This window comes from Mirounga leonina, unplaced genomic scaffold, assembly GCF_011800145.1.
Source record: "Mirounga leonina isolate KUSES-001 unplaced genomic scaffold, KU_Mleo_1.0 Mir_53, whole genome shotgun sequence".
NCBI lineage: Eukaryota > Metazoa > Chordata > Mammalia > Carnivora > Phocidae > Mirounga > Mirounga leonina.
The window spans coordinates 21,664,918-21,691,651 of NW_023270807.1; the positions used below are offsets into that span (position 1 = coordinate 21,664,918).

The following is a 26,734-nucleotide window of genomic DNA, read 5'->3' on the forward strand; positions in this document are numbered from 1 at the left end:
GAAGTACTTTTTCTTGAATTCCAAATAGCTTTAAAGCATATTATAAAATGAGTTACCAACTGAAGACCATTTGGTGAATAAGTGCTCCTTTTTAATTTTGTAAATTAAGGAGGGAAAAAGAAAAAAACCCTGTGAAATCTATACACATTCTATGGTCTGATAGGTAGGAACAAATGTTGAAGTCAGCAAGAAAGTGCATGTAGTTTTAATTATCTTAAGTGGAAACTCCTACAATGGGAGTTTTCAGAAGAAATCCACAAAATGGAAATGATTCTGGGAAAAGATCCTAATGGAGGACAGCGTTGTATGGAACCATCTCTGAGAAGCCACTGTGTGACGCCTGGGAAAATGTCCTGTGCTGCCCCAAGTCAAAGTCACCTCAGGGGTCTATTTTTCAACCTTCCCATTTCTGAAAATTAAGGAACTATATTCTAGAGGAAGAATCGAGGAAACGTCTGTAACTTATTCAATTACTGCAACTCTAGGTAAGGAACACTCTAAAGCCACACGGAATGTGAGGAGGAAATGTAGATGGCACAGCACGTGGTGGTTTCGGGCGCAAAGTGACTGTGTCAGGTCAGACTTTGTGCCCCAACAACAAATTTCAGAAAACAAGCAACTCTGAGTGTAACTATTACTGGACTGAAAACAGAGAACTTCACATAAACATACATCTTATTTTATTCAACAAAATGTATGACTTCATAAAATTCATGCACTTCTATTGTGAAGAGAGTACAATGACCCCAAACAACAGTGCAGTTAAAGCTGCGACTAATCAAATTGTTGTTATTCCTTTATTTTCAAATAGACACTTTACTCCAAATCTTTTTAAGAGGAATAAAAACCCTCCTTTTTATATCTGGTCTCTAAAACCCAAGTAAAAGCGAAAAATAGATAAATTTATTCATTCATCCATTGATAGATACATTCATTCATATATGCATACTTTTAATAAATCCCTGTCATCCTCAAATCAGGCTAATTGTCAGAATGTTAAAGAAACAGCAGTGATCCGGGGTGCCTGGGTGGCTCCATTGGTTAAGCGTCTGCTTTTGGCTCAGGTCATGATCCCAGGGTCCTGGGATCGAGTCCTGCATCACGCTCCCTGCTCAGTGGGGAGCCTGCTCCTCCCTCTCCCTCTTCCCCCTGCTCATGCTCTCCTCTCTCTCTCTCTCCAGTAAAATCTTTGAAAGAGAAAGAAAGGGAAGAAAGGAAAGAGCAGTGATCCTGTAGACTAGAATGTAGGTGAGGTGTCTGGCACATGGTCTCCTCAGGACAGATAACCTCATGCTCCCAGTGAACTCCCCAGTGCACCTGGCAGAGGTCAGGCAATCTCTCTCAACAACCCCACAGCATGAAAATATAAGACGTCTGCCATTCCTGCAGGTGCGGCATGCTCCCTATCACCTCTCAAGATGTATCCCCATCATTTAAAATAGGCAGATTTCTCCACGGCTAAAAAGACTCATAAAGGTCACGCAGTAGGCAAGAGGAGTTTATGCTATTCTTCAGGAATTATATCGACGGCAGCAGTTGCTTTATGTCCTTTAATTCTTCCCACATTATAAAGCTGCCCTGACCTAGTCATCTTTTCTGCTTCTTTTCTGATCACTAAATTTCCAATTCAGTGGCTGCTTCAACCCCCGTTGTGCCCATGACATATGGCAGCCCACCCCATGCTACATCCCAACTGCAGCCATGGTACGTGAACAAAACAGAACAAAACCACCACCATTTAAGACAGACCCTGTACCAGGAACGATGCTAAATATTTTTCACACATTATCTCATTTAATCTTCACAAGAAACCTATGAAGGAATCACCATTGTGCCAATGAAAAATATAAGACTCAAAGACATTAAGTAACATGCCCAAGACCAAATAGCTTGAAAGTGACCGATGCATCATTAGATTTGCCAGAGATCCATCCATCCAGAGATGGTACTTTAGTAGCTACAATTTTCTGCAACCAACATGGGCAACCATAAAAGCATAAAATGGATACAGGTTAAGATCAGAATTTCTCAGATGTGAACGCTGTGCACACTACTTTAAAAAGGTAATACTTTGCAAGGATTGTAGTTAGAAAATTAGTACAGGTTTTTATCAGGAGCAAACACCAGAATGCCTTCACAGACCTTAGAAATACAATTGTGCTTTAAGCTAACAAATCAATACGGGATCTGAGCAAACACAAATGGGCATCTTGGACGTGGACCAGCTACCAGGGCCAGTAGGCCTCGACCGATCCGGATCCATGGGGAGGTACCGACATATTGAACATACTTAAAGAACATGTACTTCAAAAGGAAGCTTGCCAAATCTCAGAGCTGTAAAAAAGGAGAGTCAGCAGTACAAATGTACCCACTGAAGCCCTAAAGAGGAAGTCCAGTAAGACTAAGCCAATAGACCGTCTGCCAGATTGGCATCTATTACGGAGGACATGACTCCATCCACATAGTTCTCGCCCCTCTAAGAAGGTAACCCCCCTCAGAGCTTAACCACAGGGAGAGAAAAATGGCATCATAGCAATGTCAATTATCTGTTCCATGTCACGGTGGTCATCCAGTGACAACCAATTTCATCTAGTGATAAAAGCCCTTCTGTGGGCTTTATTAGCCAGTGACCACTGACCAATTTCCAAGCCCACAAATCTTGGGATTCCCCAAGGTGAACACCACTGAATGGGAGCCACCATAGGTAACATCCTTGGTGTTCTTGAATGAACCAAAGCAACTGGACACATTTTTGTTTGCATGCATTTACCTTTTCACCATCTCTCCCTGGTTCTCCTTTGTAACCTGGTAGTCCTCGGACTCCCTAAACCAAGCACAGAATAAATTCTGTTAATTATGTTTTTTGGTTCACTGGAAATGTTTAATTCTTCAGTGTGTACCTATGAATCACATACTTGTATTCCTGGGGATCCTGGGACACCTGGTGATCCTGCAATTCCCTGATATCCCTAAAGAAAAGTAAACACAAAATAATTAGTATTTCAACATACTCAAAAAGAGCAGTCCCCCATTTCAGGATTCACTCTTTTCTTGAGTGTCTTACACTTAAGAGTTCACTGGGTGACTGTTTAAGAAACAAAAATAACAAAGTTTCAAATGCTGAATGTGGAATTAATATCCTTCAGTCTTTAGGGAAAAGGTCTTAAATATCTCTAGATTAATAAAAATATCCAGATATGTTTCAATGACATGGAAGGCTCTGGGATGCAAATACAGAGCCAATGTTCAAAGCTCCTAAAAAAAATGTTTTGCACATATTCAACATAGAAACATATTCAACATATTCAAGAGAAAAACATGTAAGATTAGAGGATTACACTAATACATTTTTAAACTACCTAATTAATGGTCATTGGAGTTAATCTCTGGAATAAATCAGAACTTGATAAATGTTATTCTTCAGGGTCAGTCTGTAACAGCCTTTTGGATTGCTCATTTTAGAAAGCTGCTGCTGTTAACCCCATGAGCACAGCTGTGACATGTCTCCCCCACCTCCCAAGGCTGAGCTGTCTGCTGAGGCGAGGGTCCCTTTCAACTCCACTGCTTCTTACATGTCCCCCCAGACAGTGGCCCTTTGGTACTACAGCACAACTTCTTCAGACAAGGCAAACTATTCATTCTTCATTCAGCATATGGCAATTAAACTCCCAAACAAACTTGCAGGCCCAGAACATTTGTCTAGGTTTCTCTGGGTCAATGTCAAGTTGACTTGGTCCACCTGGCACCTGCAAATACATTTCTCTTATTTAGATTCCATCTCTCTCAGATCTTACTGTTTGGATATGGCTTTCTGTTGTCAGCCGTATTAAAACAGATCTCATTAGTGTTTCCAATTACATCTTCATTGTTAAATCCAAAAGCTTCATTTCCATGTGGCTATTTATGGCTGGTTTTTGTATGCACCCACTCACTTGTCAGCACATTTCTAGCTGTCATTTTAGAGACAGCATGACTCCCTGCTTTCCCACTCCCATTTTTAAATATTCCTTTTACTATTCTTTACTAGCTCTAATAATACCAATAACAATAATAATGGTTGTCTCAGCAACAGCACTCCTAAATTACTGTTTTTATCCTTTTACACGCACTTGTATTTCTTATTCTGTAAAATGTTCCCAGTTACTCTCCAAATGATAGACTATATAATTTCTAGCGCCAACCATGATCCTTTCCTTCATACCCCATTCAGTTCTTCACAGAGTGTATCACTAGGATACACTAGGATTTCTCACACAAATTCTTCTCCTGAGTCCGTGCCCAAACCTTTAACATTTTATTTCGTCAGTGAATGAGTCTCAAAACGAATCTCTCCATACTCCATACAAAACGATCTGCAGTATTCAAACCCAACATATGTCTCTGGGCAGCCACTGTCTCTGTGTCCTGGGATTATGTGCCCCTTGATATGAGAAACCTGGTCCAATTCATTTCTGTATTTCCAGTATTGAACAGAGCATTCGGCAATTTTTTGTTAACCACACTTCGGACGAATTTACCTTCGAGTCATCCACACTGCACTAAGTGTAAAAAATCTCTTTCCCCAAGGAACCAGATTATGTTCGTGCTGCTACCAGGAGCAAACTGAAGCTTTTAGTAATGCCCTGTGCTTCCTGTTCTCAAGATCAGTCGGAAGAAAGAGGAAAGTCAATCTACACGGTTTGTTGAGGCTTTTTTCTCTACCACTCCAGTTACCACTGAATGTCTTTCCTTCAACCACTTTGCAATCAGATAGGTCTGGAATTAAATTTCAAATCTGTCACTGCTAGCATATGCCCAAACGGAGTTAGATTACTTATAACTTCCACCATTTAGGGTGCCTCCAAGTCCTTCAAAACCCTGTATGCACTCTCTGGATAGTCCGACATGATACACAATAGGCTGTTGTAATTGGGAGAAACAATAATAGCAATAATTTATACAGTATTTGTCATGTTCCAGTCTAAGTACCTCACATATATTAATTCACTTAACCCTCACAACCACCCTTTAATGTAGGGTCTACATTATCCCTATTTTCAGATGAGGAAACTAAGACAGAAGATTAAGTAATGTGCCCAAAGATACATAGCTAGTAAGTTGAAAGAGCCAGTGGGAATACCCTCTATCAGAAAATGCTTCATGGTAGATCAGATCTTATGATTCTAGAATAATTAACAAGATTTTTTTAAAGCCCATTTTGCGAGGCTACTTTTATTTAGAATATGGAGTGCCCGAAGAAAAGGAATGTTCATATAATTCCTCAAAAGAAAGTTACCATGGAGATTGGCTATTTACCAAAATGACTGGTCATCTGCAAAGTTCACTGTAATGAATTGTTCTTTTTCACAATTTTTCAAAAGTTAAGCTAAATGTCATACCTGCTTTATTACTTTTTTCACAAAACGAATCTTTTGTAGAAAATCAAAAGCTGTTCTCTTCCTCGAAGAAGTTAATATGATCCATTTGTTAGAGAGGACACATCGCATTTCAATAGATTAAAGCAACGTGGAGATGCCCCAAACTGTGTTCCCAGCTCACCTCTGACTCATAATGTGACCTCAGGCAGAGTGATCAAATCCCCAAATCCTGGGAGGCAATTCAAGAAAGTGGAAAGACAATGAATTTTAAAATTGGAAGACCTTGGGCTGAATTTTTCTCCTCCCTTTACTTTCTACGGAATTCTGGCTAAGTGACTTTGCCTAGCTAAGCCTCAGTTTCTTACCAAAAACCAGGATAAAAGGGCCCACTTCAACTTCTGGGGAAAAAACAAAAAAAACAAAAAAAACAAATGGAGTCACAGGTGAAAATGCCTGGCAAATGCTAGGAACTCAGATGTAAGTTTCTTTTTTTCTGCTTCTTCAGATTCAATGACTTTTGTACAAAATCATGAGAACACTTCTGCAAAATGTTATTCTGTAGGCTTAATGGGCACCATTAGTACACAAGGAATGGCAGATCCAGGTGTCATCATTTTGATTTAACCCTTTTTCAACATTCATATAGATCTGATGGTGAACATGCGAACAAGGCTTCAGTGTGTTTTACAAAGGCCAGGTTTGTTTTATCTTTGGAAGAACTGCAATACAGAAATAATAAATGCTTCCCACAATATGAGAACCAGGTCGATATGTTGTTTTTTTTTTCTTTAACTTACAATGAGATGCATTCTTGAAAACTTAGTTGGATAAAGAAATTCTAAGATTATTTTAGAAGCTAGAGGAAGCACGATTAGCAAGAAAAATCAACCCACACCCAAGCTGGGGGATCCCAGGGAAAATTACCAGAAGAAATTGGATGAAATTCAGAAAAATAAATTTTGGACTAAAAATCAGGAAAATAAAGGTTAATAGGGAGGAATATTACAACACAGAACAATTTCCAAGAGGTGCAAAAACTAAACACTGGTTGACTCATAGCAGGGTACACTTAAACAAGAAAAAATGCCCTGAAACAGGAAACATGATAAGCTTTCCATAGAGCTTAAGGAGTTTTTATTTTTCTTAATACACAAGCTTCTATGTTTTCCAGTGGGAGTACCATTTTCACATGATCTTTGATCAATACTGTCTGACATTAATTTTGCCATTTTGCAATTATTAGCAGATCTAAATATCCACCCTGCCCCCATGTGCAAGACTTCTGACAGTAAAGTCTTTTCCATGTTCACAGAAAGTCTCTTTGTAAATGAGTCATTTTTAGGAAAAAAATATTCTCACTGCCAAATTGTAGGGTTGGAGAATACAGAATCAATTTAATTTTCCTCCATGATTCATAGTTACAATGCTCCAGGAAAGATGTATAGCACTGAAATGGAAATTAAGGAAATAAAAATCATCCAATATGCAAGGCTCACAATCTCTTCTGAGCCCAATTCTAATCAGACCATAAATTATCCTGCCAATCTCAATATACAGATCTTCTTAAGTAATTTCCTTTAAGTATTTTAAACTCTAAAAATGAGAATAAAATCCAGAGAAATCATTTTGGATGTCACTCTTCTTTTTGAAATGTAAAAATGTGATTCAAAGTTTATTCTATTACATAATTTTCTTCTGTTTTCCAAAATTCCCACAGATACCCTTCAGTACACAGCCAGGGTAACTAAGTAACCAAAATCAAGTGTATATTTTTAATGTCCACTGTGGATTCTTCTTGCCATGGGTACTCTTTATAGTTCCACACAACTAAATTCCAAAAATATTCATAAATCTCAGTCTTTTCATATATAGCTAATATAGATACTCGTTTGTTTGCCACCTAACCCAACTGTTAGTCAAGTAGTATATATGCCTGAACTGTCTGCTCAAATTACTTGACTAATAGATCCCAGTAATATACGTAAAATTACACCTGAGCTAAGTTCTAAGAAAGATGCTATGGGAGGTAAAGAATAGACAGGGAAGCTTTCTGAAGTGATAAGTTCAAAGCAACACTAAAGGAAGAGCAGTGCAGAGGAATAATTCCTTGAAGAATTTAATACACAAATAATAATACTATGTACTATCTACATACACATCATTATTGTATATACTATCAATACTGTATAAAAAATAAGTAGTCTATTTAGAGGCCCATGAGGAAAACATGGAGAGATCCATACATGAGATTTACACATGGGGAGTGCTGGAGAAAAAATCAGTCGACAAAGCTTTGTCTAGGAAAGCTTTACAGAAAAGATTTAAATCACATTTTGTTATAGAAAAGATAAATTGCCCAAGTGTAAGAGAATTCATTTGAGGCAAATGGTCCATATTTTAGTCTACCAGTGAGCCTCTCATGAGGGATGTGTGTGTGCGTGTGTGTTTTATGGTACCGGGAGACAATGAGACAATAAATCTTTTTGCTAAAGGAATCCAAAATGAGGTGAAGTGAGAGCTCAGGTAGAAACTGCTTTCTCTAGACAAATGTTTCATACACTTCATCATTAAGCCACCTCTTACAATTTTCTTTTCCAAGCTAAATAACAGCCATTCCTTTGGCTTGTAACCTCATGTACCCCATTTTCCAGGTCTTAATCTGAATTCATGGCACTCAGCCCCAAATTCCCCACAGCTCTTAAACTGTTGAGTCCACAACTGGCACCATATTCAGTTAAGAGTCTGAAAGAGGAAAACATAAAAACTTGTCCCATGGGTCCCATTGTTCTACTATTAATTACTCACCTCCTGTCAAGCTTACTCTGCAAGCCTAACTTCTAGTTTTCTTCCTCTTCTTCCTATTCTCTACCATCATTCTCGACCATTTTAAAACAGCATCTCTTGCTTGAATTATACCCAAGGTTCAGTCAATTCTCCCCTGACAGACATTCTTCTGAGTTCTTACTCTCTCCCCATTTCTCTCTTCTAAATGAAATCCAAGTCCTACAAATCCCTGAAATATAGCAGGCTAAACCAATCCTAACACTTCAGAAGCAGGACTGTCATCTTGCTCAATACAGATGTTACATATTTACTAACAATGCCAAAAATTGCATCAGCCTTTCAGGCAGCCCCATTACAAATGCTGATCCCTTTTCACCAAGGTTAAATTTAAATAACATGTCCCAGACAAGTAAGAGCCATACGTTTATTTGGGTTGAATTTCACTATGTTAGAGTAGCCATTCTCCAAGTTCGCCAAATCCTTTTGGATCTCTGTATCTCCCCAAGTGCCAAAATAAATTCCAAAAGTGAAATCGAGAATTAAAAATTCTTAAAAATCATAATAAAGTAAATGAATAGAGTAATACTAAAAAAAAAAAAAAAAACACTGGAAGAAATAACAAAACTTTTGATTGTGAGAAAATTTTACATTGTTAAAAATTAAAAAAACTATAAACCAAATAAATAATTAGGAGAAACATTTACAACATATACGTCAAAGGACTAATTCTCTTAATATGTAGGAAGCTCTTACTAATCAACTGATCAACATTCAAAATACTATCATTCATACACAAAATGGGAAAAGGACAAAAAAGGACAATTAACAAAAAAGGAACTCACTCTGAATGTCAGACTTCTATATTCAAATACCACTTAAAATTTCTACCCGAACAGGGGCACCTGGCTGGCTCAGTCAGTGGAACATGCGACTCTTGATCTTGGGGTTGTGGATTTGAGCCCCACACTGGGTGTAGAGATTAGTTAATAATAATAAAAAATTCTCCACTTGACCTTCTGACAAAAATTTAATATATCCTAAACCAAACTCTTGATTTCCCTTGCCCAAGTTTTTCTATCCATCCTTCCATATCTCACTGAGTCTCCTTTGACTTCTTTCCTACAAACTCAAGCAGTACATCATCAAATCCTGTCAGCTCCAACTTCAAAATACCCCCCAAAAGTCAGCAGTTCTCTTTACCTCCCTACTTACCATCCTGATGTTAACTGCCATCATCTTAGAACTCCTGGATTATTTCAAGAGCCTCTGGACTCATCTCCCTGGCTTTTGCCCTCATTACCCTAAAATCTATTCTCAACTCAGAAGTCAGAGTAATTTTTTAAAAATGTAAGTTACATCACCCCAATCCTTTATTCAAGACCCTCCAGTGGCTCCTGAGTTCACTCCAACTAAAAGCCAAAGTCATCACAATGGCCTAAAGAGCTCTACTCAATCTCCCCTCCTTTCTCCCTCTTATCTACACAACTTCATCTCCTACTAACATGTCCCAACCCTATTTGTGGTTTGATAAAATCATGTACCTTTGAAATTCCCCATCTGTATTGACTACCACTTTTGTAAGGTTTAACCGTCTATAGAAAGCTAGTCACTTTCTGGAATCTCTAGACTAGACAGGGGTACACAGAGGGGGGTGGGGACAAAGAGAGGCACTGCATCACAGAGTGTGACCCACTGACCAATCTACACTTCTGTCTATTGGTAGCAGTGTGGTATCAGTCTTCCAGAATCACCCAAGGTCAATAATATGGAAAATCACCTCCAGAATCTGACAGTTTTGATCTAACTTACCTTTCTCTCTTAGCAAATATGATGGCTTTAATGGGATCTTAGAAAATTAGCATTGGAGAGAACCTGGGCCTCATCTGGCACCATATTCTCATTTCCCAAAGAAACTGAGACAAACTAAGGCAAAACAACCCCTGATCTCTCCAGCAAACCGCTAGGGCTTTGGTTTGAGTGAAGTACTTTGGTTCATGAAGAGTAATTAATAATTACAGAAAACAGGGAGAAACAAGCACTACAAAAATATAATCTTCTACAAAAATCATAAAATAGTCCAAGTATATGTTTTCATATATGGCCTTCTTAAAAATATCAAAGTCATAACAATATAACGCCTTTACCCAATAGTACGTCTCTGAATTATCTAGCAGGAATGTAAATATTTCCCCTGCCTCTCTCTATAATGATAGAATAGCAAAACAGTAATAAGCTCAGACAGTGCTGATAGAAATCATTTAACTGATAAAGAAATGAGAAAGGAGGGGAAGAATTTGAAAACAGCTCTTTAATTTTGTTTGAAGGCATTTTCCTTACGAAAATTAGTATTTCTCCAGAGTGGAATAATTTCCTATTTAAAGCTTCAGTTGACTTGGCCTGATTATAATGTGAAAGAGATTCAGACTGCTTATTGAAGGGGATTGCACAGAACCAAATCCAAACAAAGCAGAATTCCCTTCGAATTGTTCCATCCAATTTCCTTGGTCCAGATGGCTTCAATCGCCAGCCAGAGACTCCACCCACACCTACCCACTCCCGCTGTGCACTGGCCCTGGACACATACTAATGACCCTCAGCTGTTCTGGCTCCCAGACTCACTTTCTCTTCCTGCCTGGCCACCCAACCTCCTATCTCCTAGGAGGAAGGAAAGAGGGAAAGGGAGACACTTAGGAAAAAAAGTCATACCTTTGGGTAAATAAGATTTATATTAGTGAATCAGTTTCTTATTGCTGCTGTAACAAATTACCCCACACATAATGGCTTAAAACAACACACACTTATATTCTGGAGGTCAGAAATCCAACATTGTCTTAGGGAGCTAAACTCATGATGTCAACGGGGCAGCATTCCTTCTAAAGGTTCTAGGGGAAAATGTGTTCCTTCCCTTTACTAGCTTCTGGATGCTGCAGACATTCCTTGGCTCATGGTCACCTCATCCTGATCTCTGCTTCTGTCATTACATCTCCTCCTCTGACTCTGATGCTCCTGCCTCCCTCCTACAAGGATCCTTGTGATTTTACCGGGCCACTCAGATAAATTTCTGCAGGATAATTTCTGCATCTCAAGATCCTTGATTTCATCATATATGCAAAGTTCCTAATCTAACATATTCACAGGTCTTAAGATTAGGAGGTGGACATTATTCTCTTTGTTCTTTCTCTCACATCAGATATTGCCTAATATCATCTAACATCCAATATCAGGTACTACAAAGCTATACCTATGTTAATACATAAAATCATATACGCACACAAACATATGCATGTACTGAATAGGATGAGATAACAAGTGTATTATACCTGAAATAAAAGTCACAGAGTAATATCCAAGATTATTGTATCAGGCTTATTACAACTAATTTCCAGTACTTTGTTTATGGCAAAATATTTAAAAAAAAAAAAAAAAAAAAAAAAGCACACTAGAGCTGATGGCCTGTGAAGGGCTTGCTCACCACTCACCTCCATATACTGCCCAGGGCTTTTCACCACTAAAAAAAGACCAAAGCCTAAATAATTTAGTAGTGCTGTCAGTGGAGCTCTGTATCATTACCAGGTGCCAGGAGCTCTGTATCATTACCATGGCAGCATGTCACGTGTGTTTGCCTTGGAGTGAGACCAGCACCAAAGCTGCCAGCAATAGACAGAGTAGGTCCCAGGAAAGGTAGGGGTCTTCAGACAGAGAAGGGGTCACATTTATAAAACGCCTCCCACCCAGAGTGATTAGGGGAGAACTCACACAGGGTCTCTGGCAGTATCTTCAGTGGGACTAAGGAGGTGCAGTGAGAGAATGCAGCCAAGTCACATGACACTTTTAAGTTAAAGTGAGAAAAGGATGGGATAGAAGGAACCACAAGGAAAATGTTGGCAGGTAACAAGAGTTAAGGATAAAGGCAAAGAGGAGATGTTAGTTTAGAACCTATTTGTTTCATTCAATTCAAATAGAAGCAATCTGATGATAAATTTTTCATCTTCTTTCCTGCAAATCACCACCTGGCCACTTCTGTACTTATCAGCTTGGCCTTCTACCCCACATAAAGGTTCAACTGTCCATACTATACCAACACCTTCCCACCTACCTAAGGATTTTCTTCCTGCAAATATCCCTTATCTCCCAAATCATTGATTTTTTTTCCCTTCTGCTCATTTTCATCATCATAAAACCATGTTATAACACCTCCCATCTTTTAAAAGACCCTCCTTTTATCCCACAAACTAACCATGCAACTGCTCTATTTATCTGATCCTCATTCTACTCCTTAGAAAAAGCTTCCATATTCAATCATCACTTTATCTCACACCGTCTCTTGAACCCATTTCAAGCCAACTTTTGTACCCACCCACCATAAACCCCATTTGTCAAGGGCCTCAATACTGCCATATAGTAAATCTGGTGGTCTAGGCATAGAGCTCATTTTTCTCAGCATCTTAGCAACAATGACACAACTGAGCACTCCCTTCTCAAAATGCTTTCTTCACCAGGCTCCTGGATGAAACCCTCTCCTGGTTTTCCTCCTACTTTACCTGGTCTTTCTTTCCCAATTTCCTTGGCTGCATCCTCATCCTCTTTTTCCTCTGAAGACAGCCTGAGATTCAGTCCATTGCCCCCTTCCCTTCTCCACTTATCTGTGATTACTCTCTAAATGATCTCATCCACTCTGGTGGCTTTAGATAGGTCAATCTACATGCCAAGGAGTCCAAACTGTGTATTTTCATTCTCAAATATATTCTTGAACTCAAGATTCCTCTCTCCAGCATCCTAGGAGACACGAGGGGCATCCCAGAAGACAACAAGGCATCCTCCCCCACTGCTGTCCAGCTCAGTAAGCTGTTCACACAGAGATCCTCTGAGTTTTCCCTGACTCTCTCTCTCATGCCCCACATCTAATTTGACACACTTCTGGCCAGCTTTACATTAAAAAATAATCCAGAATACGACCACTTATCTTCCCTTTCACCACATTGCTCTAGTCCAAGACACTTTTACTTCTCCCTTAGAACTGTGAAATATCCTGCTTCCACTCTTGCCCTACATATTCTACTCTCCACCTGATATTTATATGTATCTTTCTAAAACATAATCCAGGTCAAGTCACTTCCTATCCCAAAATTCCCAAAAGCATTGCCATCACATGTAGAATGTATTCAGGGGGGTCTGTAGAGCAGTGTTGCCCCAGTCACCCGGCAGCTCCTCAGCTCTCCACAGCTTCGTTTGGTCACCATCTTGTGCCCTCTTCAGACTCCCTTCTTTGACAGTCTCTCTCTAGAGAGGTTCACCTGTATATTTAACACTTTTCCCACACAACATTGGCATAAAAGGCTGCAATACATCACTACTTCTTCAAAAGTTGGCTGTATTTTTGTATTAAGTTTGTCAGCAAACCTCTCTCAGGGACTAACAAGCTCCTGTAGAGTGATGGTTGGGGTACTGATGGTTTAACCATTAGGCTGTGGTTCCTTCATTCCTTAAACATTACTGACTCACAATACAAACCTTTCCATCTTTCATGGCAAGAGGTTAATGTCTCATGATAAAGAAAATCCCTTAGGGGCGCCTGGGTGCTTCAGTCGATTAAGCATCCACTCTTGATTTCGGCTCAGGTCATGATCCCAGGGTTGTGAGATCAAGCCCTGCGTCGGGTTCCACACTGGGCATGGAGCCTATTTAAGATACTCTCCTTCTCTGCCCCTCCCCATTTTCCCTCTTAAAAAAAAAAAGACTCTTAGGAGATACTTTTTTGGTGACAATTATTTAACATTTAAAGGCAAATTCCTAATGTTTATTTACTGTTATACACATGTTGAGAGCTGAACTACCTGAAAATATTTGCCTAGAATGCCTTCAAGTAGATTTGCTTTATGTTTCCTTAATTCAAAAATGTTCCTAAAGTTCTCTTGAAACTTAGAGGATATTAGTTTTTTCAGATTATAAGTATATTCCAGTGCATATATGTCCTTAGGAAATATCTCTTTTAAAAAGATTTTTTTTGAAAACTTTCATAGACAAAAAGGGAAAAGATAAAAGATTTCTGAACCTAGCTATTCATCAATACTCACTGGACAACTTCTTAAATGTAACAAAGATGTATGCAATTTTGGAGTAACTCGACTATTAAGTGACTAGAACGTTGATTCTATTGACCAAGCCAGGCTTAATGTTCTCTTCTGCTTAACTAAACTTCAGACAGACTTCTTCCTGATTCTAAGCCCCTGATCTCCCTTTTCTTAGAGCATTCACTCCAGAAAATTTGTAATTATAAATTCTTTCTCTGACCCTTTGAGTGGCAAACCTTTTTAAAAGCTTCTTGTCAGTTTTACAACTAGCAAGGAATGTCTTTCTCAAGGACCTAGGAGCCGTCCCTTTGAAATACAATCATCCAGAAAGATAAGTACCCAGATCTTCCAGTCTCTGTGGGATGGTAGTACCCTAACTTTGGTGAGTGCCAATTAGCAAAGACAGATGGCCTAATCACAGAGGAAAATGTGCCAAACTCAGGATAACTCAATTTGCTCCATCCCACTGATCAACAGCCTAAAGTCCTCCAGTACTTTTCCACTAGCTCACGCCAGTACCCAAGAACCCTCCATTTCTTTGTTTCAGTGAGTGGAGTTCAATCTCTCCCTATTAGAGTAGTCTTAAGTAAAGTCTCCCTTGCCTGTTTAACTTAGCCCAGTGCAATTTCTACTTTGACACCATAATCCCAGTACTGGAGATGACTAAGCTTTCAGTACTCACAGGCTTACCATCTTGACCAGATTGTCCAGGGTAGCCAGGGTTCCCAGGCTGTCCAGGTTCACCCTAGAAAGGAAAAAAAAAAAAATTCTCAGTCCAAAACCACCACCCACACTGCTGCTGTCAGAACCCTTCAAGGTTCAAGCTAATTCCATGATTTGTAGCTCTTTGTATATTTAAGAAGAAGAAAGAAGAAAGGAGGAGGAAGAAGGAAGAAGAACACAACAACAGACATCCCAAAATAGGGTTACAAAAGTAATGGCATATTTTAAATGCCCACTTTACCAAATAAAGTCTTTTTATTATATAAAATTTTCAATGATTTATTTCTGTGAGCACACCAGGTATAACAAGTAAAGTACTCTTCACCAATGTAAAATGTCAATATTAATGTCAGGATACATTTTTAGAATTCTGAACTGAAGTGTTGTAGCAAATATGGTCTCAATGCCAGCCATTTTTCTCTCATAATTCTCTTCTATTTAGACTTAATTCTATTCTCAACATTACACAACAGATATCAATGACCTATGATGTAATAATTCAATTTGCAATTATTTATTTAAAAAAAAAGTCCACAGGCTATATGATCTTATACACAGGACTCAAGTTTAAAGCTGCATGACAGTCATTTCTTTTATTCTAGTTGATGTGTCTCTTTGCCTATATTTATAACTTTATTTAACATAATGTTAAAATTTTTAAATCTGAGTATTTATATGAGAGCGAGGCCCAAGCCAGACAACTCTGCCCAACCCCCATAGTCCTTGAACACAGGGACTAAGAAATGAAGAAATGACCTTTGCAAACCCCCCCAAACCAAGGATGTCCAAAGAACATTAAACCATACAATACGACAATTAACCCAGGCACATTCTATGAAACTCTAGTATGTTGCCCAATGGCCAATACTGACCGTTCAGATAGTCACCACCCATGAAAAAAGGCAATGAAAGCAACATTTTTTGTGAGGTGAGGGTGTTGTATAATTTAATTCTAAAAAATACTTCAAAATTACTATCATATTAATCTATTGCTGAATCCATGAGATCCACATGGGGCATCTTGCTTAAAAACATGAAGTCTCAGCCATCAGTACCAGTAAACTTCTGCAGAGAGGCAAGGCAGCTGATTTCAGTCAAGTCATTATTTACATTAAGAACTCATTCACACAGGACCCCAAAAATTATAAATTAACTAAACACCAATACTAAGGGTACTTTCACAGAGCCAGATTTGAAGATCTGAAATACTACTTCAGGCTACTGGCCACGGAGAGTTGTTCCTGAAACATAACAGGAAAAATGGAAAGAACTATGTTAACTCTATTAAGTGGCCAATGAAGGGGGGTTGGGCTTTTCACTTAGGAGCTGCCCAAGAGACAAAGCATGGGGAAGGGCTGAGAAGAAAGGAAATGTTATTTTTAAAAGAAATAGAGAAAGAACAGTGTAAATCCAGGGAGAAAAATAATGCTGAAACATGTCCTGTCTTGCTGAAGAAACAGAATTTATAGTTCTAACCCAAGGACTTCCAGTGTTAGCTGGGCATTAAGGAGTAACATTCTGGTTCTCTAGGGAGTTGGAGTTTTTCTCTTATTTTGAGAGGATCCACCTTAATCTCTAGCCTCTCTGCCATCCTTTATCCCTGTTCAAATTGGACTCTATCTTTTTTTTTAAAAGATTTTATTTATTTATTTGGCAGAGAGAGACACAGCGAGAGAGGGAACACAAGCAGGGGGAGTGGGAGAGGGAGAAGCAGGCTTCCCACGGAGCAGGGAGCCCGATGCGGGGCTCAATCCCAGGACCCTGGGATCCTGACCTGAGCCAAAGGCAGGTGCTTAATGACTGAGCCACCCAGGCACTTGCTATCTTTCAACAAATTCCATCTTTTCTTCTCCTGACCCAAGTTTTTCTTCCTTTTCCACTTAAGAATCCATTATTTCTTTTTTCCTTGAAGTCTTTTTCTATTGAAATGCTATAGCAGCTCCTATCACTGATCCCTTATTCATAAGCAGAGTTTTCTCAGTTTTCCCTTGATTAGTCTTAATTTATCATTTGGATTGAAACTTCTTGAGAACAGTGTCTTTATTTTCCCCCTTTTTTGAGGGGGTGGGGAGGGTTGACAATGCTGCGTATCAAGTAGGGATTCAATAACTATTTGTGGATTGATTTATTTTAAATCATATTTCCTGTTAATGACCCCCTTTACTTGCAGAGTATTATTATCAGCAAAATCTAGTATATCAAAAGGATCTGAGAGGGTTTATCATCTACTGTGATGAAGCTGGAATACAGCTTTGGTAAAAGAAGAAATGAAATTTGTGTTTTAACACTAAGTTTCCAAAACAAAAAAAACAAAAACAAAAAAAATCACTCACAAGATAAATCCAATGTGACTTCAAAAGGACCATAACATTGGTGAACAGCCCCAAGAGGGAAAATAATCTCTTTTGCAGGTTCTATTATTGCTGGTAGGTTTTACCGGTTATTCTATTGCCCTATTGATTTATTTGCAAAAACTGAGGAAGGTTTGGTGTTGTTTCCATAAAATTGGGAAAATACAGACAGACACGACCAATCAGAATAAAAATTCAATTGTATTACTGTAATAAAAGTCAATGCTCTACCTTGATTTACATATGCTAAATTACTTAATCCTCATAATAAACCCATGAAGCAAGCAATTTTATTATTCTCATTTTTTATATACACAAACTGAGGCCCCAGAAGGTTAAGTCACTTGTTCAAGGTCACACCGCAGTAGTGGAGATGACACTTGGACTCAGCCAGTTCAGCTCCAGAGTCCATGCTCCTAAACACTACTATCCCTGCCCACATTAAAATGCATATGCTGATTAGAACCAGACCTGGGGACTGTTAGCAAACTTAATACAGAAAACAATTTCCAAATACATTAAATGAGACATAGGACCTATTATTGTACAATTGTGACTAAATTCCCAATCCACTTTCTTCTAATTTAGCTGAAACATTTGCACATTTTGAATTTTAAAAACTATGTGTTCAGCTGAAAAGCAGTACTTACATATGTTGAATTGAACTTGTGCCACAGGATTTTTGAGTTGTTGACAGGAGTGGAAATGTCACGGATGAAGCTGAAACATCTCTGAATGTGGCCTCTCAAGTAGTGTAAATATGAATAATCAAAGTAAGAAACAATTGTGCTTGCAAAAGCAAGATACTATTTTCCGTTGCTCATCTAAAACAAATGTCTTTGGAACTCTTCACCAAGGCGCAAATAGCATGTGTTCAAGCCTTCTTCTCAAAACTCCTTGTGCCTTCATTCTACCCTCCAGACTCTGCAGGAGTATCTGACCTAAGACCTATTCCCTTTTCCTAAACCAACCTCTTCCCTCCCTCAAAACTCAAACACCCACTCTTTCAGGCTAGAAGGAATCCACTTAGTCTGGGAAAATTAACATAAAAATGTGAATGCCCAGTGGCCCCTGAAATTTTCCAAAGGCTTTTGTATTTTAAACAGAGGATACTTTGATAGCCTGAATGAATCTCTAATGGTGGTATCTGGAGGGTGAAACAAAGGAAATCAACAGAGATACAGTGATAGAGAGGGTGGTATTTCAGAGAAAAGGATTCATAAGAAATTGTTCCTTCCTAAAAAGAAGAAAAAACGCCTTCTTTCCACTTCAGAAACAATAGATCGAACATCAAGTTTAGATCAAATGTGGGGAGTTTGTCCCCAGAAATGTTCCTACTACTGAAGTGGGGGAAGAAGTTGCCATTCACATGCAAAGGTCCTTTGAAAGGGGGGTTTGTAAATTGGGGATTGCCTGGATCTTTCGTATCACAACAAGGCATCCCATATCGGTTAACTGGGAAAAGGGGTGAATCAATGATTTTATAATTCATTAAATAAAAAATTATTACCATTAAGCACTGTGTTAGATATTGGAATTCCAAAGGAGAATTTAGTTTGTATTAAACTTCATTGTGAGCTGCCTGCATATATAAAGTATTCCAACAGATTTATTAATTTAATCACTCCCTATGTTTGATATTAGGGATACAAAATGAATTAGCTATTCTTCAAGGAACTCATAATCCAGTAATATATATATTTCTATGCTTATTGTAGAGTTATAATGCCATGGTAAGTCTAGGTATAGGAAACCATAGTTATTTTGACCTGTCTTTCCAATAGGGTTGTCATATCTTTTGGAAACTCAAAGAATTTTAAACAGATGAGTTTATCTTTAAATAAGCACTGACCCACCTATCCACACAGCAATTTCTCCTGTTTCAGTCTGAGGACTCAACTCTCAGCTCCCAGAACTCTATTTCTGGTTAACAGGAAGACGAGATCTGTTCTTCACAGGTAATTTTGTTTGGTGGACATCTGTAAAACTTTCCAGAGAGCATCTAACAAAAATGGCCAATAAGTTTCAGCTGGATCTATAGGAAAATGTCTTCATCTATTTTAGTTCCAGTTCTGCTAATCTAATTAAAACCCTGTTAATTCCCCAAGCCAGAAATTCTCTAAAGAAAATACAACTCAGAGTGTTGCTAGGGATTCTGTTTTTCACATACAGGTCCCTGATGTGGGTAAAGAACCACTTCCAGGGGAAAGAGCCCTAAAGGGATGGAAGAGAGAGAGAGAGAGAGTGTGTGTGTGTGTTCCTGTCCTCCAGCCAGATTTTCTGAAGAAAATGGAAAGCAGATCAAGACGGCACGCCAATTTAAAGATTGGTGGAAAACTGCAATTTCACTTAAAGTAGTAGGTGGCAATAGCATGAGATTATGACTAAGAAAAAAAATGAAAATGAAAATGAGGAACACATGAAACTTGGAAATACTCGATATCAGAGGCTTGACCAGAGAAGACAAAGGCCGTGCTAAGAATCTGCTGTAGGAACATACATGAATAAAAATTGATGTCACTTCAAGACACCTAATAGACCACTAGTAAAAATTCAGAAAACATCAGATATATCTGATGCCTCCCCAAAAGTGAACAGTCTTTTAGAGATCCTGGGGGTGGCCTGAACCTCCCCGGGAGTCAGAAAAGCATGCGGGGCTTTGAGAGGTCAGACATTATGTGCACCTGATTTCCATATTATATCTCTTACAGATCAAATCATTTTTATGCATAATATTCCAAGTGGAATAAACTATATGTGTGTGTGTGTGTGTATAGATGTGTGTAGATATATGTGTATATAAATATATACTTTTTAAAAAGAAGTCTGCTGGTAGATCACACCAAGTTGTCTTACAAGGTGTATTCTCCCAAGAGTATCCTATAGGCATTTCTTCTTTATGTCAAGGCACCCTAAATAACATGCAGTTGCTTTCACTAGAGAACAAAGAACACCTGGATTAACTTACCTAAATGCAATCTAAAAATAGTTTATAATAGTAAATTGATTTTAATATACTGATTTCAAATTCCCAGCCAAATAGATTTACTTTGAATGAAATAATGAATATATATTATTTCTTAAATTACATTTCTTTTATTGATTTTAATGCGAGTCCTGAAGTAGGTCATGAGCTATCACATAAAAATGTGATGAGCATGTTATATGCAACTGATGAATCATTGAATGCTACATCAGCAACTACTGATGTACTATATGTTGGCTAATTGAATTTAAATAAAAAAAATGGATGGGAGAAACATGCATGAAAGATGGGAGGAAACAAATTACCTTAGATGAGCAGTTTAAAAGCTAAATTTTTCAGTCATGGTGACTGAAACACTAGGGAAATTCCATCTAAATGAACATTACAATTCATATTTAACAAAAATTAGTAATTATTGCTTCGGCATCTCAAGCAATAAATGATCAATACATAAAACAATCTTTTTGGCTAGAGAGTCATATCTGCTTCCAAGTTAGACATTATTTTTATCTGAGTGATATTTTAAAATATTAAATGAATAAGATTTAGGGGCGCCTGGGTGGCTCAGTCAGTTAAGTGAACAACTCTTGATTTTGGCTCAGGTCATGATCTCAGGGTCATGAGATCAAGCCCCCTGTCAGGCTGAGTACTTGGCAAGGAGCCTGCTTAAGATTCTCACTCTCTTTCAGCCACCCCCCCCCCACTTATTCAAGCTCTAAAATAAATAAATAAATCCTAAAAAAAAAAGATGAGCAAGATTTATGTATAGTAGACAAACCACTTAATATCTCAGTATCAAACTGGGTCTAAGTGATCCCACAGGAAGTATCAACTTAAAAACAGTCATTCATACTTAATAGCATAGAAACATATTCAGACTATTTAGTTATACAAAAAGTAACTAGTTATAAAATGGCATGTACATCATGGCTCCAATCATATAAAAATGTATACACAATTATGTAAATGTTTATATACACAAACTCTATACACATAAATTAATAGATACAAGTGGAACATGTGCATATATGAACATGACTAACAGAACATACTCCCTAAAAGTTATTATTACATGATTAAGTAAAATTGATATATATGCCTCTATTTTTAGAATTAGACACCAAACATAACACTGAAATCAACTTTAATATTTCTACTTTATTTTTCTATCTGAAAATCATTTTGACAAACTAAGGATTTAGAAACATATCTCAACAAATGCCATTTCTTCATTTTTTTATGAGGTTGTAAGGAGGTATCATTCTGGGAATTTGGCAGCAGTGTTTGGGAAAAAAAGACAAACCAGCAAATAAATTAAAAACACTCCCCTCCCTCACTTTACTCTGGGCCAAGGGTATCAGTTCTAGGTTCAAACGCAAGTATAGATTGGAATACACTTTTTTAAAAAAAATCACTAAAACTAAGGTTTTAGACTGTTCTAAGGCATTACGTAGAAATTTCACAATAGCATCAGTGGTGACTAGGAATTTTGTGCATTTGCTCGGCTGTTTGTGTGTTTTAACCAAAAAAAAAAAAAAAAGTTAGGTATTACTCACTTTGGGGCCTTGCAGTCCTGGTTTTCCTGGAGGACAAACACAGGGAGCTGGAGTTGAACCTACATCACTGGGACCATTGAGGCACTAGAGAGACAAAAACGGCAATCAACAACAAACATGGAAAGACACATGTATATCTATATGTACATAAGTATGTGTAGGTGTCTGAATGTCTTTATGAAACTGTAAAGATATCTTACATCTGCTTTCCAATTTTGTTTAGCACAATCCATTAAGAAATTCTGAATCACAAACTATGAAAACTAAATGCACTCAAACTACATAAAAATGAGTTCTATTGGTCTAATGTACTTACAGTTGATGGAAGGAAGCTAAACAGTCCCACAATACAAATATTACCTTAAGGAGAATAATAGTTTCCAGGCCTACCTCACCATTCTGAAAGAAAAACAACAATGAATGTGTTTTAAAGGACACTTTTAAATTTCTAAATTATCTTCCTAATTTATAGATATTTTATTGTCCAGGTTCTAGATACATGAAGTATCAAAACCAGCAAGAACTAAAACATGTACGTGCCACTGTCCTAAAAAAATGACATTAACACACGTTATGATGACATTTACAGTAGAATAAAGTAAGGACATGAACAACAATGAAGAGCAGAACGAGAAAATGGAAATGCCAAAGCTGCTTGGTGTAATGGTCACGCAGGAGCAAAAATACTCCAGGGTGAGATTTATATGCTCTTTTGAACTTTCTGGAAGTCATATAAAAACCAGAGGAAAAAGCCAAAACACATCTAAGAAAGTCACAAATTCCATGCATTAAATTTTCTGCATTTAACTTTAGGAGACCTCCTCACTAAACAATTTGCTTCTTACTGAATAATACACGATTTTAAAAAGGTTAATAATCTTTCCAGACAATAAAAATTAAATCAGAAAATGAGAAAGTGGGAATAAAGATGCAAAAGGTATGCTACATGAAGTCACACCTGAAAGTAAGGAAGGAGACATAAAAACACAAAAAAAGTGACTGTGAGAACTCAAAATCTACTATCTATTCTTGTGCTTTTATGATGTGGGAGGGTAATGGTCATAACATCAATGCAGAAATATCAATAAATAAAGTATATAAAATGGACTCTCAGAATGTAATCACATATTAATACTTTTAGGAGAGATTAGAGGTCTGTATTTCAAGTTATAAGTATCTAAAATAAAAATTATAGTGTTTAAACAATTACCTCTCTAAAACACCAAGAATGAATCATTTCTAAAAGGTTCCATGGTTGATATTATTATAGAGCATTTAAACGTACTGCCCTATGTCCTCAAGTTTTCAGAACATATGGATTTGTAGGTTATTCCATTTGATAGGAAAAAAAGATGATGGTAGTATGACTTTACAAACTAAAAGAACTATCACATGAGCTCAAAGGTCACTGGGAATCCACACTATAAAAAGTTTAAAACGTCCTATCTTATTTGCATTACAAAAATATATTTTTTTTTGCCCAAGGGGAAAAGGATTACACACACACACACACACACACACCACAAGCACACGTATATAATCAAACTCTAACATTTTAGCTTATCATTTTTTCCTCCTAACACATTAATGAAAATAGCTACATAAATGGAAAGTTACTATATCCTTGAAATACAAGAAAATCTTCCTTAGGTAACAACAACAAAAAGAAACCTGTATATTCATTATGGTGTGAGAAAATATGTTGGTGAACAGGAAAATGAATCACTTCCTATTCTCTAGAATTGTGCTGTGTGGGGTATTCTATCCACACATTTAATTAAGCATAGAAATGTATTTTACACTCTGGATACTCCAGATATTCAAAGAATCCTAGACTTTCCTAGAGCAGGTCCAGTCCTGCTTCACTTGAGTACCGGAAACCTCACACTCTGAGGTGTGAAGAAAACCTTTCCTTGTGCTCCTCCATTCACACTTGCACAGTGAAATAAAATTATCATTTTATTTCAATTATGAACCTCAAAGTATGTTTTAATCAATGTAACTTTAATTGCACTGACAACAAACAAATTAACTCTGTATATTAAATTAAGCCTCACATATTATCTTTTATTTATTGCTCTGAAAGTACTGAAGGAAACACTTGGGAGAAAGAATCCATCCTACTCACAAATCCAGGAATCTCGCATGCTGTCTCTCGGTTGTTCTGTTCTGGGTCACAGTAGATTCGCAACTTCTGGACATCAAACTAGGAACATAAACCCCATCAGGTTAAAATTGAGGCCCAAGCTAATTGCTTCGTAAGAGCGACCCAACTACATGAGCAGTCATGGAAGGCTTAAATCACAGCACCTAGCTAAAAAATAGTAATGTGAAATTTAAATACCTAACATACAGTTTAAAGATGGGATGCAACATAATTCATAAGGAAAACTCTAGCACCAAAAACAAAACTTTAATTTCCTTCGGAAACCCACTGGAGCTTTTTTAGTATCTCTATATTAAGAGCTAGCCTAGAGAGCATTTCCTAGGACACTTAAAAGCTTTCCCAGGCCTTCTGTGTTTATCCTAAATGTCTCCAACATTTCTGATTACAAAAGAGTGAGTTTAAGAAGTCATCTTTAGTTTCAGAGATTTAGTTGCTGGCATGGAGTGTTGTGTGATGAGTAGTCCAAGCACCTGTTGCTATTTAAATATTTACTCTGACATGTAACATTAATATATAGAGAGCATGGTGTAATTTGAATATGACAGTCTTCCCTTAATAGAAACAGAGTGGGAAAGTACACGTTTTCAAATAAGGGATTGTCCAAGAAATGGCTATCTTTTTATATACACATTTCTCAACCCACACAGATACTCCACTTTTTAAAAAATATAAAAAAGTAACAGTTTTAAGAATCCTGAAATGCATTAATCTGATCGTAACCTCACAGCTGCAGAGAAATTTTATACCTCCCGACTCACAGCTCTAATCACAGTCTCTTTTCCAAGTTATTATTTAATCTATGCTTCTCCTGGGAAATATGAAATTAATGTTTCATAAGAATGTAGATTTCTACCCTGAACCCAGGGGAAAAGTTTTCTAAGAATTCCTATATATTGGGCGCCTGGGTGGCTCAGTTGGTTAAGCGACTGCCTTCGGCTCAGGTCATGATCCTGGAGTCCCTGGATCGAGTCCCACGTCGGGCTCCCTGCTCGGCAGGGAGTCTGCTTCTCCCTCTGACCCTCCCCTCTCTCATTCTCTCTCTCAAATAAATAAATAAAATCTTTAAAAAAAAAAAAAGAATTCCTATATATTAAGTCTAACTTTGCATTTTCATACACACAAACACACAATTCCACTAATAAACTGATCACATTTTGTTTAAGTGTCTTAAAGGAATTAATAATTAAGTTAAATACAGTTAAATGTGATAAATACTATCACAAAGGATAGCAAAAGCTCACTTTATACAATGCAAAAAGCAAATCATTTTTTATCCACCTGAACGGTTTCTTCTTTCCCAGAATACTTTCCGATTTGAGTTTGCCCGCTGATGAAGATCCCTAAAACTGGATGTAATGGCTTGTTTTCAATTTGTTGATCATCAATATACAGAGTCACATCTTGTTCTGCTACTAAGAGACGAATTTGATGCCAGCCTTCATCAAATAATATCTACAGGAAGAAAGTATGGAAGATTCATAAGTAAAATTCCTAACAATCTTTCTTTTTCTTTGTTCCCATTCCTTTGCTGCCAACCATAAATCCACACCACACAGACTGGTTGTATTATATACTAATTCACCCTGATCCAAGCTGGGTCTCAAATTCTACCCACCAATTAATTTATGAAGCCATACTTTCCATTACATATCCATTACATGTAAGTAGATGTATCAAACAATTTATTGAAACAACTCCCTCAAGGTCACAAATAGATTCCTAATCTCTGAATCCAAGTGGCTTCTCCTATTCCTCATCCTATTCATTGCAACTTTAGATCCTTAACTAGTCCATCTTCCTTGATATTCTCATTCAACTTCCATGACTGAAACCATCTTGATCATCTTCATTTCTTCTTCTCCAATTGCTCATTCTCTATTTCTTCAAGGGCTTCTCTTCCTCACCTGCCTTTTGATGAGGTCATTAACCCACGGATCTGTCACTGACCTTTTTCATTCTCCCCTTTGATTATCTTATCTAATCTTACAGGTCAATATTACCTCTATAGAATATCTCCCATATCTACAAGAGCCTGAACCTCTTTCCTACATATGAGATCTATAATTCTAATACTAGCTAGTATAGTTTTACCAGGATATTTCACAATCAGCCTGAGGGAGAGTGTAGCAAAATGAACTTGAACTATCCCCAAAACTTTCTTCCTCTCAGTTTTCCTTGAATAATAATATCCTCAGTTTCTAAACTGCAATAAGTGTGTTTACCTCTTGCCTTTCCCTCAGTTGCAATAAGAACCAGATGCAAAGTTCTACCAAATATGTCTCTTAAATGACTCAAATTCACTTCACCATTTCAAACATTTTCATTGCCATAGTTTATGTTCATGGATATCTTGCCTTATCTGAATAATTTCGAACATATCTCTAACTCTTCCCTCTCTAAGCCATCCTTCATACCTCCACTACAATTAATCTCTCTCACTAGAATTCTGTCAGAGAAGATGCCATCTTATTAATTTCTGGATTTCCAGGCCTAGAGCAATTTCAGGATACAGATGAAAATATTTTTTATGAAAGAAAAAGGAGAAGGAGAAGAGAGAGCAGCTTTGACCATGACACACCTATGATTCAAGACTTTTTGATGAAATCCTGTCATCCACTGGATGAAGCCCAAAACCCTTTGTATGCTTTCCAGATCCCCACAAATTGAACTTGCACCTTGTTAGCTTTTTCTTTCATGTATCTTATACTCCAGACACAGGGGACACCACTTCCTCTTCTT

At 37.6% G+C, this 26,734-nt stretch overlaps 1 protein-coding gene across 1 annotated transcript in view; it reads right to left on the minus strand.

Annotated features, from left to right (window-relative positions):
• COL21A1 (collagen type XXI alpha 1 chain) overlaps window positions 1-26,734 on the minus strand; it is a 233,169-nt gene that overhangs the window by 82,746 nt on the left and 123,689 nt on the right. The window contains exons 6-12 of the mRNA XM_034991134.1: window positions 25,274-25,447; window positions 23,957-24,034; window positions 22,219-22,227; window positions 21,829-21,912; window positions 14,895-14,957; window positions 2,916-2,969; window positions 2,771-2,824 (exon numbers count right to left, since the gene is read on the minus strand). Coding sequence (XP_034847025.1) covers window positions 2,771-2,824; window positions 2,916-2,969; window positions 14,895-14,957; window positions 21,829-21,912; window positions 22,219-22,227; window positions 23,957-24,034; window positions 25,274-25,447 — 516 coding nt within the window. The remainder of the gene's footprint in view (window positions 1-2,770; window positions 2,825-2,915; window positions 2,970-14,894; window positions 14,958-21,828; window positions 21,913-22,218; window positions 22,228-23,956; window positions 24,035-25,273; window positions 25,448-26,734) is intronic.